We start from the raw sequence: 15,457 nt of genomic DNA, 5'->3' as shown, positions 1-15,457 counted from the left end.
AAATGATAAAGTGCACCAACCAAAAATACGACATAAAGTTATAAAAAGCTGGCAGTTTTTGGCCGACTGGTTCACCGCTTCATGTGGCCAATCGATTCCGAACACACACATGATTGTTTCGGTGGCACTTCCATTTTTTTATTCAATCGTTGGCTGACCTCCAGCCCCGTATTTTCAGTAATCTCCTCCCACGAATTGCTTGCCATTTGGCAATCTTAATGATGTCTTGACGAGACATTGTAGAAGTTGCTGCTCTTTGTTGCTTCGTTGCTCTCGTCGGCTTGGCATGTAGCAAAATCATGTTTGACAATGGTGGTGATTTCACGCTGAACTGGAAACAACAGTCTGAGCGGACCAATCACAGTACATTTCCGCCACGTCATATGCGTCGACGTGACGCGAAGTCAGAAAATTTTGCAGGAGCACGTCAGGCTACGGCGTAGGGTCGTAAATCGGGTCTTCCTTGACAGCGCTGGTCTGACGCGGAAGCATAACTTGGCCTTAAGTCTAACAAAAGTACAACTGGCTAACTTGCATAGCAAAAGTCCGCTAACAAAACAAAAGCACACTTTATGTTGGTCTTAACAGGGAGCATTTGGATTCATTCATGTTAGACGAGTTATGGCATATTCACTGTTGCCACTGGAGAGCAATAAATTATATTTTTATAGACTAATTTACACAATACTATTGTACTATCAGAAAAAATATGTAGAATGTATGTAAAACCCTAAAAACAAAATCACACACTTTTTAAGCCAAATAAGCTTTCTGAATAGGTTTTAACTTAAATAGTGCATTTTTTAAAAATATAAAAATATGCAATGAACGTAAACGTAAAACGCAATGAACATCAACACATGACACTTTTGTAACCTAAAATCTAAAGACAAAAAAGAGATGATCAACGATTTACCGATCTTTCAGCTTTATGAGATCGTCAACATGTTAAAGTCCTTAACGGTCGAATATCATCATATAGCCAACCACTACTACCCACAAAATGAAAATAATCGACCTGTTTTGTAACTGAAAAATCATTTTTTAGGTCAGTGAAAACGTTTTTCCCATTCTGATTCATAAACAGAACACATTAATATAATTTGAATTTTTAAAATATTTTATCACAACAGACACAAAGACATTTTAACAAGTTGCCAGTCTCTAAAATCAATGCAGTTGAATATAATTCCTGCCTACCTGGGCCATCAAAGACCGAGTCCTATCAGATTTTCATTACATAATACTCGCCTCCCTTGTTTTGTTTGTGTACGTTTTGTTGCTCTTTGTTAATTGCAGATTGCTGGTGACACAGGGGTTGCCAAACTATTCCACATCGGGCCGCAGTGGGTGCTGGATTTTGTTCCAACAAAACAGCACGACACCTTTGCACCAATCTGATGTCTTAAAACTCTGATCAGTTGATTTAGTTGGTGCTGCCTTTTTTTTTGCAGAAACCTCATTGGTTAAACGGTCTGTGCTCAAATAACTCATTGGTTAAACGGTATGTGCTCAATTGGTAGGAACAAAAACAGGGACCCACAGCGGCCCTTCAGGACAAGTTTGGACACTCCTATTCAGTGTAGTTTTCGGCAGCCCTTTTAATCTTTTTCTTAGTCCGTCTTTTGGACAAAAATACTTATCGTATTTGTGGACTGCAATTCGCATCAGACTGTAAGTCGCACCAGCCATAAAATGTCCAACGAAGAGAAAAAAAATAAGTCGCACTGGTGTATAAGTCGCATTTTTGGGGGGAAATTTACTTGATAAAATCCATCACATAGAACAGATATGTCATCTTGAAAGGCAATTTTATATAAAAATACAATAGAGAACAACATGCTGAGTAAGTGTACAGTGTACAGTGCATTAACAACGAAATGCGAATATTCTGTTCTCACCAGGATGCTACGGCTCGGTCCTGGCTATACAGCGAGCTAAACTCCCAAATGACGATGCTGGACATCCGTATAATTTGCTGAATCAATTTCGTCCTCGATACAAAACAGGTTCGCATCAACGTAAATAAATGATATTTAGGTGCTATTACAGCAATGACACAATTGGTTAGCATGCGTTCGCTAATATTAGCACATTGTTCAAACAACCACACAAGTGGCTCTAAGTGTCCGATCGCAGGTGGAAAACACACAACAACAACAGAAAACATGATACACACAGGCGTTGCCTCTGTAGAGATATTTAACAAGCATAAACAATGAACGTAGGTTCGCAGCCGTGTTTCTCTCTCGCTAACTCGCACACTCACTCAGAGCTGCGTAGCTGTCCTTCTTCTTCTGGCGTGTGAGCGCTCTTCTTCACGTAAACAAGTGCGAGTGCGCCCCCACGTGGGCGTGAAAGCGCCACAAATTAAAGCATGCATTTCAATATAAAAAAGTCAATAATACAATTGAACACACATTGCCAAAGACAGAACACGAATGTGGCCATAGCTATTAAGAGTTATTCAAATAACTAAAGCATAAAGAACATGGTAACAAGTTTACCAAACCATCAGTGTCACTTCAAAACACCAAAATAACATGTGAAATGATATCATAATGTGTTAATAATTTCACACATAAGTCGCTCCTGAGTATAAGTCGCACCCCCAGCCAAACTATGGAAAAAACTGCGACTTATAGTCCGAAAAATACGGTAGTCATAAGTCATATATAACCTATAGTCTTAGTAATATTCGAGCAGTGTTGTTAATCTTACTTTAAAAAAGTAATTAGTTACAGTTACAAAGTACTTGTCCCAAAAAGTAATTGAGTTCGTAACTCAGTTTGGTCATTGGAAAAGTAATTAGTTTCTCCGCAAAGTAACTGACGTTACTTTTCAGGCTCTACACCTTATTACATTATACATTCTAAAACATCTTACACATCAAATATGTTTATATTAACAGATTTAATTGAACGGATTTTTTCATTAAAAAAACAAAAAAAAAAACATTGGTCACTCTTTTTTCATTGCATTTTTAATTTCACCGATGTAAGAGTGTAACGGTATACAAACTTTTACTTTCAAATGCTGTGGGAAAAAAAAACCCTTTTTGTTTTTCCTTTTGTACTGAACCCGCACCGAACTGTGATCTCCGTACCGAGGTACGTACTGAACCGTGACTTATCTCCTGCCTCTGCTCTAGTTGTTTTGATTAAAAAACATCACGCAAGGTTCATGGATATGTTATTCAAGAAAAATTTTGGGCAAATTACTATTTTTGGTATTTAAAAAAAAACAATATTATGTTGTAGCATATACAAGGACAACACCAACTTGGTGATGATAATCCACACTCAGCAGGAAAGCAGTACATTATTTTCAAATAATTGTACCCACCTGGACGCCACGAACAGTATGTAAAAAAAAAAAAAAAAAAACATTGCCCCAGAGTTTCGGATGACACTCGCCACCCTAAATGGTAATGCTCATGAGAACGTGAATGCTATGCTAACGCGCTTAGCCACCTAGCCCATCATCATTGCGTTTGCTTGGCGTCACGAGACCCTTCCCTCCTCCCCCTCTCGCTTTGCACTCTCCAGGGCAGGTACTGGCAGGCAGATGTGTGACAAAATAAGACTACTTGCTCTTCATTCAACCAAATCGTAGTAACGGGCACCCTCACATCCTCAGTAACGATAATGCTGTTGCAAAGATTGACAAAGTAATTAATTAGATTACTCACTCCTGGAAAAAATAACGGCTTTATACTCTAACGCCGTTATTAACAACACTGTATTTTAGTCACTTGAAAATGTTTGTCTAGTTTTAGTCAACGAAAACTGACAAATTTTGTCTAGTTATAGTCGACAATTACTAATTTTTTTTGTCTATGAACTTCAATCAATGAATAAATAAATAACTAAAATGTTTCCAACAATTTCATATTAACATTGACATAAAACCGCATCATTGTAGAGGCTACAAGGACATCACCATCTTCATGGTGATAATACACACTCAGCAGGAATAGAGTACATTATTTTCAATTAATTCAACTCACCTGAATGTCACGAACTCTATATAAAAAGTTTACCACGAGTTTTAGAAGATACAACGCTAAATGATAATGCGAACGCTTTGCTAACGCTAAGAGTTACATTTAGTGTGTGATGATCACTCAGCACAGTTATATAAAGGCTAGAGCAGACCCAAACAGCACCTGACATGTATTTCACTAAAGTCTAGAGCCTGGAGAGGACACACACTTATTCACCGGCAGATGAGTAAGCGTGTGTGTATGTGGGGTGGGGGGCAGCAAGCCACATGAGTGACATGACCAAACACTGCTATGATGCGTGCTAACTAACTATACATATGTTAAAATGTCACAAGTTGTGTATTTATTATGGATACCAAGGCACTTTTTCATCTCGTTCTCGTCTCCTCAGACGAAAACTGGCATCCGTCTCGTTATGTTTTAGTCTCCCGAGACATGTTTTTAACTTGTCATCGTCACGTAATCGTCATGAAAAAGTTGTTAGTTGACGAAATATTTTAGTTATCGTTGGCGAAAACAAGACTGCTCCTATTGTAACATAACAAACAAAACCTCACTGTCTTCTCAGCTGGGAAAAGCGTGTGGATCAACGAGGGAGGTTCTACTACGTGGATCACAACACAAGAACTACCACATGGCAGAGGCCTACAGCAGAGTCTGTGCGCAACTATCAGCAATGGCAGAGCCAACGCAACCAGCTGCAGGGCGCCATGCATCAGTTCAGCCAGCGCTTCCTCTACCAGGTAATTCCCATTCACTTTTTAATGACACTAGCGAATGACGTTCAAATGGTTTAGAAAAGTTAATCATTGCTCTCTGAAAATAAAAAATAAAAATACAGTTTCATCTAAATCAAGGCATCAAACTCAAGGATAAAACTGGCTTGCCACATGATTTTTTTTGTGGACCGCAAAAGCAAATAATGTGCATTAGATTCCATGTTTGCGACCCAGGATATGAACAAAATTGGCATGTTCACACTAACGTTGTGTAGCATCTGAGTCCATTGCGATAGATAGCATCTTCTAATCTGTTTGTCCGTAATTGGAGTGGATGGAGGAATAAAATCGTCTTTGTGGAGGCTGCCAATGCATTACCATTAGTCCCTCCTCCCGTCATGGGGAAAGGAACACTGACAAATGTGGTGCTCTTAACTCAGCCCTTTGTACTGTATCATTGTTTTAATATGGTAAACTGACATTTTAAATATTAATAAAGTTGACATGCTTGTGTGCGTTGATTTGGTTGGGGTCGTTTGACCATGTCAAAGATAGCGTCTTTATGCGCGCACAAATGTTTGTCCATAACTGAAATGGATAGATGAATAAATAGACTTTGTGGATGCTATCAATGCATTACAAAATTAAATACGGTGGCCCCGAAATGCCCCAAAATAGATAGGAAGGTACCCCGAAATGCCAATGCCTTAAAATCAAAAGGAAGTGACCCGATATAACAACCATAACAGCAATGCTACATTGCATTTTCTTTAGAAATTGCATTTTCGAGCACCAAGTGCTACGAGAGCCCTATTGTAATTCAAAGGATTATTATTATTATTAGCCTTCACATGCTCAAAAACTCAACAAAATTACTGTAATACTGTACATGCAGCTTCATGTAAATTTTGATAATTTTGTGACCTTGTGAAAAATGTTGGGCGATAAAATTTGGGGAGTCGATACCTTATACAAAATGTCACCAAAAGGTCTCTGAACCCATATCCCAAACCCTACAGGAAATTGGGTATTTTGGATTGTAAGTAAATAAAATATGCAATTTTAGTCAATTTACCGGGTGCACATTTGAGACATTGTCTCCTAGGGAGTTAGTTGGATCCTCCTCAAAATTGATGAGACTGTTCATGAGAGAGATCTAAAGTTATCAAAATGGTGAGTTTTCATTGACATGCCTGACCAGGGTGGGGTGCCGAAGTAGGCCTTTTTTTTTTTTTTTTTTTTTTTTTTTTTTGGCAACACGCCAATTTAGTAAATGATTAATAACTCCCTGATCCGAGGTTGAGTTTTTTCATATCTGGAATGTATGAGACGTTTCCCTGCCTAAACATGACTTGCCTGGAACTCCAGACCCACTGCTGTTCCAGCGATAGTCTGGCGACCGTTCAGCAGATGAAAATCCCAGGGCGGAGCAAGACACAGCAAACATACAGCGGAGTGGAACAATCAGCGACGGGCGGACGTGACGTTGGTAAAGAGACAAGAAACTCTAGCGCGAGGAACTAAACATACGAGGAGAACAGAGAACGGAGAAGTTTATTCAACATGGCTAGCGCGAGACAGACTGTTGTCAATGACTTGCGTCAATGTGTTTTTGGTCATTTAAAACTGAATTTACCGCGGATTGGAACATATTCTTGGCTCTCCCATTCGCCATCTGTGTTATTGTGGAGACGACTTCCGACGTGCAAGAGTGACGTTGCTCGTTAACAACAAGTTACGCAAATAAACAAATCTGATTGCACGGATACTTTCGTTCTGGTTCGAAAGGCCATTGAGGACCTAGGTCCCAGACTGTTCTCCCAGTGTTTGAAAAATACAGGGAGAACAGTCTGGCCGTGCCAGGCAAAAACATGACATCATTTTAACATTACCCATTAGGCCTGGCGCCCTCTGCTGGGATCAGGAAATGCCCTTTTTTACTAGACAGGCTTCTCCTCCAAGGGAAAAAAAAATCAATTGACTTCAAACCTGCATCACGAGAACCTCAAGACATGTGTTGAGGTGCCTGATAAAAAAATATTGGTTTCGTTGAAGCTGAGGGATCCAAGCAGGAAGTGAAAATAACTGTCGCCATGTTGTCTCACTGCAAATTTTGAACAGTCATAACTTGGAAGGTATACAACATACAGTGCCTTGCAAAAGTATTCGGCCCCCCTTGCAACCTTTCGCCACATTTCAGGCTTCAGACATAAAGATATGAAATTTAATTTTTTTGTCAAGAATCAACAACAAGTGGGACACAATCGTGAAGTGGAACAACATTTATTGGATAATTTTAACTTTTTTAACAAATAAAAAACTGAAAAGTGGGGCGTGCAATATTATTCGGCCCCTTTACTTTCAGTGCAGCAAACTCACTCCAGAAGTTCAGTGAGGATCTCTGAATGATCCAATGTTGTCCTAAATGACCGATGATGATAAATAGAATCCACCTGTGTGTAATCAAGTCTCCGTATAAATGCACCTGCTCTCTGATAGTATCAGGGTTCTGTTTAAAGTGCAGAGGGCATTATGAAAACCAAGGAACACACCAGGCAGGTCCGAGATACTGTTGTGGAGAAGTTTAAAGCCGGATTTGGATACAAAAAGATTTCCCAAGCTTTAAACATCTCATGGAGCACTGTGCAAGCCATCATATTGAAATGGAAGGAGCATCAGACCACTGCAAATCTACCAAGACCCGGCCATCCTTCCAAACTTTCTTCTCAAACAAGGAGAAAACTGATCAGAGATGCAGCCAAGAGGCCCATGATCATTCTGGATGAACTGCAGAGATCTACAGCTGAGGTGGGAGAGTCTGTCCATAGGACAACAATCAGTCGTACACTGCACAAATCTGGCCTTTATGGAAGAGTGGCAAGAAGAAAGCCATTTCTCAAAGATATCCATAAAAAGTCTCATTTAAAGTTTGCCACAAGCCACCTGGGAGACACACCAAACATGTGGAAGAAGGTGCTCTGGTCAGATGAAACCAAAATTGAACTTTTTGGCCACAATGCAAAATGATATGTTTGGCGTAAAAGCAACACAGCTCATCACCCTGAACACACCATCCCCACTGTCAAACATGGTGGTGGCAGCATCATGGTTTGGGCCTGCTTTTCTTCAGCAGGGACAGGGAAGATGGTTAAAATTGACGGGAAGATGGATGCAGCCAAATACAGGAACATTCTGGAAGAAAACCTGTTGGTATCTGCACAAGACCTGAGACTGGGACGGAGATTTATCTTCCAACAGGACAATGATCCAAAACATAAAGCCAAATCTACAATGGAATGGTTCAAAAATAAACGTATCCAGGTGTTAGAATGGCCAAGTCAAAGTCCAGACCTGAAGACTGCTGTTCACAAACACTCTCCATCCAACCTCACTGAGCTCGAGCTGTTTTGCAAGGAAGAATGGGCGTGTGAAGCCTGAAATGTGGCGAAAGGTTGCAAGGTTCAAGGGGGCCGAATACTTTTGCAAGGCACGGTATCTGTGCCAAACTTCCTGTGCTTGTTGAGAGTCATACCCTGAAGGGTTCTGTCATTTACATCAACCCTACAGCGCCAACTGGTGGCGACAAAAAGTTTTACTAATACATGTCCAGATATTTTCAGGTTGGTTCGAATAGTTACAAGACCTTTTGTAAGACTACATTTTAAGGCCCATGTCCACAAGTCTCTGTTAGGGATGTCCCGATGCAGGTTTTTGCACTTCCGATCCGATACCGATTTTGTTTTGCACTTCCGATCCGATACTGGCCGATACCAATACCGACCTATCTGAGCATGTGTTAAAGTTATTTAGCCTCCTTACTTAGTTGTCAGATTCATGTTGAAAAAGGTTTTAGCACCCTTGATAACAAATAGCCAGCTGAATTAGGTGAGTTTGAATAACACACAACGGTTGGTAACAAGAAACTGACCTGTTTATTCAGTGACAAACACAAAACATTATAAATTACAAACAGAAATGGCATAGTCAGTCAGTAAAACGTGCAAATAATATTGTAAACTGTCTTAAAAAAGCAAAACACACCAACAACCTCAGTGGAAAATCCAACAAATCCCCCAAGCTATTTGATGCTTTTAATGTTTCGTGCATTAGTTACAAAAATTATATAAAAAGTCTCTCAGGTTTAAATAAACGACTATTTCAGTATCAAGTTAACATTTTAAAACAGTAAATAAAATACTCAAGTCCCCATCCTGTATCAGCAGCTTTAAACTACATTCAATTCATTTAATTTTGCGAATCAACTGTTAAAGTTGTTAAAATTGCTCCCGTTATTCCATAATTTCCCTTCTGTCTACTTTCGACATGTAAAAGTTTTAAAACTGTTTTGAAGATAGATTCAAGTCAAGATTTTGCCGATTTAGGAGTATTTTAGATAAAAAGTTAATTCGGTTCGCTTGGAAGGTTCACAACAGCCTACTAGGGAAGTCTTCGGCTTTAAGATGGCGGCTGTTTACTAACGCATCTAGTTTTCAATACTTCAATGTTGCTAACGCAGTCGAGTCTGTCGTGTAGCATCTGGTACTATATACATATGATATCTATTATCTCCAGTAAAACGACGTTGACGTAGTTTGTTGCGGCTGTCAGCAGAAGTCAGGTATTCTTGTGTTTTTTATCCAGCGGCATGAGTTGAGCTAAAGCCGTGAGTTGAGCATTGGGATTACCCGGGTCTAAGACAAGTTATGTTTACTTTCGGGACGCAATGCGGTCAGTTTCTCATTGCGTCCCGAAGACCGCACTGTGTATTAGTTCCGCTTTACTTGAAATATTTCAATAATCGGAATTTGGATGTTTGTGAATCGTTCTAGAATCTTCAGCGGCCGAATCACATGTTGGATGGTGCATCTTTACTCACGTGAGATAATGGCTCGTCATCCAGAATGAATTCTTCGGCAATGACTCTTGTTATTCCCTGGGCTTTGGGACTGTCGAGTGACAGTTTGTCACGCATAGCAAAAGTTTCTGCCAATGTTAGTTGCGTAGGACCTTTCTTTTTGTCTTCGGTTTTCTTAACATACTCCTCGTATTGTTTGTGGTGGTATTTCGCTAAATGATTGATTAGGTTGGTTGCATTAAAACGTCTCACAGCTTTACCACTACGCTTGACTTTCTTGTGGCAAATGTTGCTCTCTGCCTCTTCATCTTTGTCCTCCTTTAAGGTGAAATTATTCCACGCAGCTACATTTTTACCGATAAAGTCTCTCGGTAAATTGGGAGACGGTAATGTACATGTAGTGTGTTGAAGGTGTGCCGTAAAATGCGGACCGGATTTTAGGGAAACCGAAGCAAAAACTGGAATGGATTATGTAAATCGGTACGCTGGAAAACCCGGACCGGACCTCCAAAAAAAAACTGGATCGGAAGTCTGGATCGGAATTTTTCCCGTGTTCCGATCCGATACCGATGCGCATTTTTTTTGCCCGTATCGACGTCCGATCTCTAGACTCTCTGTCCCACATGTCTCTGTCTGTTGCCACGAAGACCCTTTGTTTGCCATTAAAAGGAAGTATATTTCTTCAGTGACTTAGGCAGCGTATAGAGCCACAAAATTTGGCACACTTGGTCGAATTGACCCAATTAGAAGATTCATTTTGGTTTTGAATTAGGGCGTGGCTTCACAGTTCAGTGATGCCTCCTTTTTTGTAGGACCCTCTTCAAAAGTTTTTTTTTCCCACTTAGGTGGTCGAATGTATTTCTCATCTTAGGATATACAAAACCATCTCTTTCAGCCATGCCCACAACATAAAAGAGGATCCAACCAAAAAACGAGGCGAGTTTCGAGCACAGGTTAGTTTCACATGAGATGATGGGAGGGGTACGATCTGCCGCCACCCTGAACTGCGTAACGTCCGAGTTGCCCCAAACTGCGACGACCCATTCAGTCCTGCTTGGCGGCCTAGGTGGAATTGGGGTTCAATCATTTACTGTTTTAAAGTGCGTATGACACCAAAAAGCATGTTTATTTCATATTTCACGCGGGGTTTTTTGCTCCTGAATAAAATGGACCGCATGGATGTGTGTGGAAGCGATTGTTTTATATATTCAATTTTTGAATCCCACGCCATGAAAATGTGTGACTTCCGGCTTTAGTCTCGGGTTTAGGAGGAATGCGAATGTGACGCTACCCGGTCAGCATCTCACAATACAGCATTGCTTTATAGCGTGTAGATGGACTGCAGATTCAGCTGGTTTTGCGTATTAATTTGTTTACTTTTCACATCACGCCAGCCAAACGACTGCAGAAAATTGTTGCTGCACCAGGGAGAGGCATGTGAGCCTTTTTGGGTTTCAAAAGGTTCCCGTTCACTGCGGATATTAGTCAAAACAAACCCTACTACTGTGGGACCATTGGACTTACAAGGAAGTGAGTAAACATCATATTTTGTATTATGTCAATGCTGGGATCATGGCACACGTTTTACTACAGAGGTCGCTTGCATTTTGTGGCTGATTATCCATCGAAAATGCCACTCGGCCAACGACCAGCGGCTTGTCGCACCCCCCCCCCCCCCCCCCCCCCCGCCGGGAGAGTGCTATACTCGGCTTATTGCCCTCTTGTGTGCCCGGTATTGTCAATTTTTCAACCCCATCAGAAATTGCAACTTTTTGTTAAAAATGGCCGCGATTACAGCGATTACAAAGTAAACACTACAAACTTTCTTTAAATAAAGGACTATTTACTTAAGTTTGATCATGGACGCAAGTGTAGGAAAGTTCTCCTTGGACTAATCCTGCCATGTTAGCTGCACAACAACTGCACGCCGCTCTCTGTTTATGTCTTCGCCGTGTAGTAAAGCATTATCATAAGCCATAAATTCTGTTGACCATGTGGCAGCTACGCACTCCTCCGACGTAGGCCAGTTTGTCCGGCGGTATTCTCCAGCTGCTTCCCTGGCGAGCTTTCCTGTCCGTAGCAGGGGAACAAGCTGTTGCAGACAATCAGCAACCCCACCGCCGTGTGAATTGATCCGGGCTAGTTTTGTGTGATTTTTCGCTTCGAAAAGCAAAAATAAGACTTTTGAGACGTCACTCGGTTCGGGTTAGCATGTTGGCTAGCTGTCACGCCTCTTGGTTTGTTTACATTCTCCAAAGCCGGGGCAGGGAAATGACAAAAGCCTGACTAACTACGGTGGCATAAAATATCGTTCGGGGTTGCGAAGGTAAAGGTGAAGTCGACAGTTTTGACCATTACGGAGTAATTTTTCCATCTCGTACTGAATAAATGCATTCTTATTTTTCCATATTCCATTTAGCACAACTGACTGTTATTTGTCATGACTATACAATTTATTTAGCTATTGAGGAAAAATACTTTGATTAAAAACAATGTACTGTTAAAATATTGGAGTAGAGAGACTGAAACAATGACATTTTGCAGCTCCCTTTGTGGTGTTTTCCTTGTTCTGAATAATTCCCCCTCAATGGGTTGAATTCTAAATCAGATGAAACCATGACCCTGCCCACGTCATCCTCCTGTTGGGGAAGCTAGAGCCCTATAATGGTAAGCGTGGCTGAACGAAGGATTAAAAGACTAATTTCTAGTGCTGTCAAATTTATCGCGTTGACGGGCGTTAATTAATTTTTAATATTAATCACGTAAAAATATTTGACGCATTTAACGCATGCGCGGAATGACCTGCTCATGCTTTGCCTCAGATAACAATGACGCCGTTTTATTGCACATTGAGAGCTAAGAGGCAGAGAAATGCGAGTGGACAAAGGCGTTCATTGGACTGCGCCGTTTATTGGCAAAAGCTTTGGCAACTCTTTCACAACAAACATAACTACTGTGGTGAGCGACATGGGGAAGATTGACAGGAGATGATCTTTTTCTTAACATGCTTCATTGAACACAACGCACAACATATACCACTTGCAGCCACCACTGAAAGTCATGGTTGCCCAACTTCCCATCATGCATTTGGGCAGAACAGTTAAGTCGCTACAGTATCATTTGGTGAAAGCACAACAAAAATATTCCTATCTCTCAAAAAAAAATGTTCACAAAAAGAAAAGCGCTCAATGCAAAGAGAACTGGCATTCCCAATCAAAATAGCTATGCAAAATACAAATAAAACTTACTTAGACTTTGGTCAAACTCTATTCAAACATTTCGTTTCGCTCAACGAATACACTTGATGGCAACATTTAGTCACAATATACAAACTATCAGAGGTCTCGTACGTTGTGAAGTCAACACTCCAATGAACGTAAGGTACAATGAACCTGGAAACTACTGCGTCAGTCAAGGGGCAAAAAGCCCTCGTTGGTTAGATCTCAAATTAATTTTAATTCGCCATTGACACCTTGTGATGTATTTGAATCACTACCTTAAGTAGTTAAAGATACTGTGGATGAACGGCAGCGAGCCCATGTGATGTCCCGCTTGGCGACGTCAACAATGGCGAGCTATTAGTTTATTTTTTGATTGAAAATTTTACAATTTTTTTTAAAACGAAAACATTAAGAGGGGTTTTAATATAAAATTGCTATGACTTGTACTCACATTTATCTTTTAAGTATATACAGTGGGGCAAATAAGTATTTAGTCAACCACCAATTGCTCTCCTACTTGAAAAAGTTCTCCTACTTGAAAAGATTAGAGAGGCCTGTAAATGTCAACATGGGTAAACCTCAACCATGACAAATCACAGTTTGATTTTTAAAGAATTTATTTCCAAATTAGAGTGGAAAATAAGTATTTGGTCACCTACAAACAAGCAAGATTTCTGGCTGTCAAAGAGGTCTAACTTCTTCTAACGAGGTCTAACGAGGCGCCACTCGTTACCTGTATTAATGGCATCTGTTTTAACTCATTATCGGTATAAAAGACATCTGTCCACAAACTCAGTCAGTCATACTCCAAACTCCACTATGGCCAAGACCAAAGAGCTGTCGAAGGACACCAGAGATAAAATTGTAGAGCTGCACCAGGCTGGGAAGACTTAATCTGCAATAGGTAAAACGCTTGGTGTAAAGAAATCAACTGTGGGAGCAATTGTTAGAAAATGGAAGACATACAAGACCACTAATAATCTCCCTCGATGTGGGGCTCCATGCAAGATCTCACCCCGTGGCGGCAAAATGATAACAAGAACGTCGAGCAAAAATCCCAGAACCACACGGGGGGACCTAGTGAAATACCAACAGAGAGCTGGGACCACAGTAACAAAGGCAAATCAGTAACACAATGCGCCGCCAGGGACTCAAATCCTGCACTGCCAGACGTGTCCCCGTGCTGAAGAAAGTACACGTCTAGTCCCGTTTGGGGTTCGCTACAGAGCATTTGGATGATCCAGAAGAGGACTGGGAGAATGTGTTATGGTCAGATGAAGCCAAAAAAGAACTTTTTGGCAGAAACACAGGTTCTCGTGTTTGGAGAAGAAAGAATACTGAATTGCATCCGAAGAACACCATACCCACTGTGAAGCATGGGGGTGGAAACATCATGCTTTGGGGCTGTTTTTCCTGCAAAGGGACCAGGATGACTGATCTGTGTAAAGGAAAGAATGAATGGGGCCATGTATCGAGAGATTTTGAGTGAAAATCTCCTTCCATCAGCAAAGGCATTGAAGATGAGACGTGGCTGGGTCTTTCAGCATGACAATGATCCTAAACACACAGCCAGGGCAACAAAGGAGTGGCTTCGTAAGAAGCATTTCAAGGTCCTGGAGTGGCCTAGCCAGTCTCCAGATCTCAACCCCATAGAAAATCTGTGGAGGGAGTTGAAAGTCCGTGTTGCCCAATGGCAGCCCCAAAACATCACTGCTCTAGAGGAGATCTGCATGGAGGAATGGGCCAAAATACCAGCAACAGTGTGCGAAAAGCTTGTGAAGAGTTACAGAAAACTTTTGGCCTCCGTTATTGCCAACAAAGGGTATACAACAAAGTATTGACATGAACTTTTGGTATTGACCAAATACTTATTTTCCACCATGATTTATTTGCAAATAAATTCTTTAAAAATCAAACAATGTGAGTTTCTGTTTTTTTTTTTTTTTTTTTTTTTTTTTCCACATTCTCTCTCTCATGGTTGAGGCACAATTAGTGGTTGACTAAATACTTATTTGCCCCACTGTATCCGTCTTTTGTCTTATCTTTCCATTCCAACCATAATTTACAGAAAAGTATGGCATATTTTAGAGATGGTTTGAATTGTGATTAATTACGTTCAATTAATTTTTAAGCTGTGATTAACTCAATTGAAAATTTTAATCGTTTGACAGCCCAACTAATTTCTCGTCATCTGCCCTTTGCCAAATGATTGTATCTAGTCAAATTGTCTCAAAATATGATTCTAATTCACATATTATTGCTATTTTTTTAATCCTGTCGTATGCACTTTAAATGAATCATTTTCCTTCCACCTTTTTTAGCCATGAAAAAAAAAAAAAAACAACCAACAACAGGTATGGGAGGGACTGTGGGGTTGGGTCCTGTTGGGAACAATGCACACACAAACACATACACTGTATAAGCCAGCAACATGCCCAGTCTTGGTCCTTAAACAAACCTTGTTAGTCCTCTTTGGAATCCTTCAGAATTTCCATGACAGAGTGACTTTAAATGGGAACTTTTTCTGTTCAGGAAACAGTATAATGTTGACATTTGGTCTTTCTACGGCTCCTCAGGAAATCATCATCACTTGGTGCAAAAACAAGTTAAACATCCAACCACAAAATCAAACTCATATATTCCAAGTGACTGGAGT

The 15,457-nt window shown here is 40.5% G+C and overlaps 1 protein-coding gene across 4 annotated transcripts in view; it reads left to right on the top strand.

The window, feature by feature from the left end:
* Positions 1 to 15,457, top strand: part of wwp2 (WW domain containing E3 ubiquitin protein ligase 2) — a 92,829-nt gene that overhangs the window by 43,765 nt on the left and 33,607 nt on the right. For all 4 annotated transcript variants that reach the window (XM_057836921.1, XM_057836923.1, XM_057836920.1 and 1 more), the window contains exon 10: positions 4,575 to 4,749. In XM_057836921.1, the coding sequence (XP_057692904.1) occupies positions 4,575 to 4,749 (175 nt within the window). The remainder of the gene's footprint in view (positions 1 to 4,574; positions 4,750 to 15,457) is intronic.

The sequence above is a fragment of the Corythoichthys intestinalis genome, chromosome 5 (assembly GCF_030265065.1).
Source record: "Corythoichthys intestinalis isolate RoL2023-P3 chromosome 5, ASM3026506v1, whole genome shotgun sequence".
In the NCBI taxonomy this organism is placed as follows: Eukaryota; Metazoa; Chordata; class Actinopteri; order Syngnathiformes; family Syngnathidae; genus Corythoichthys; species Corythoichthys intestinalis.
The sequence above is the reverse complement of the archived record's forward strand: the minus strand, read 5'-3'. Positions and strand labels throughout refer to the sequence as shown.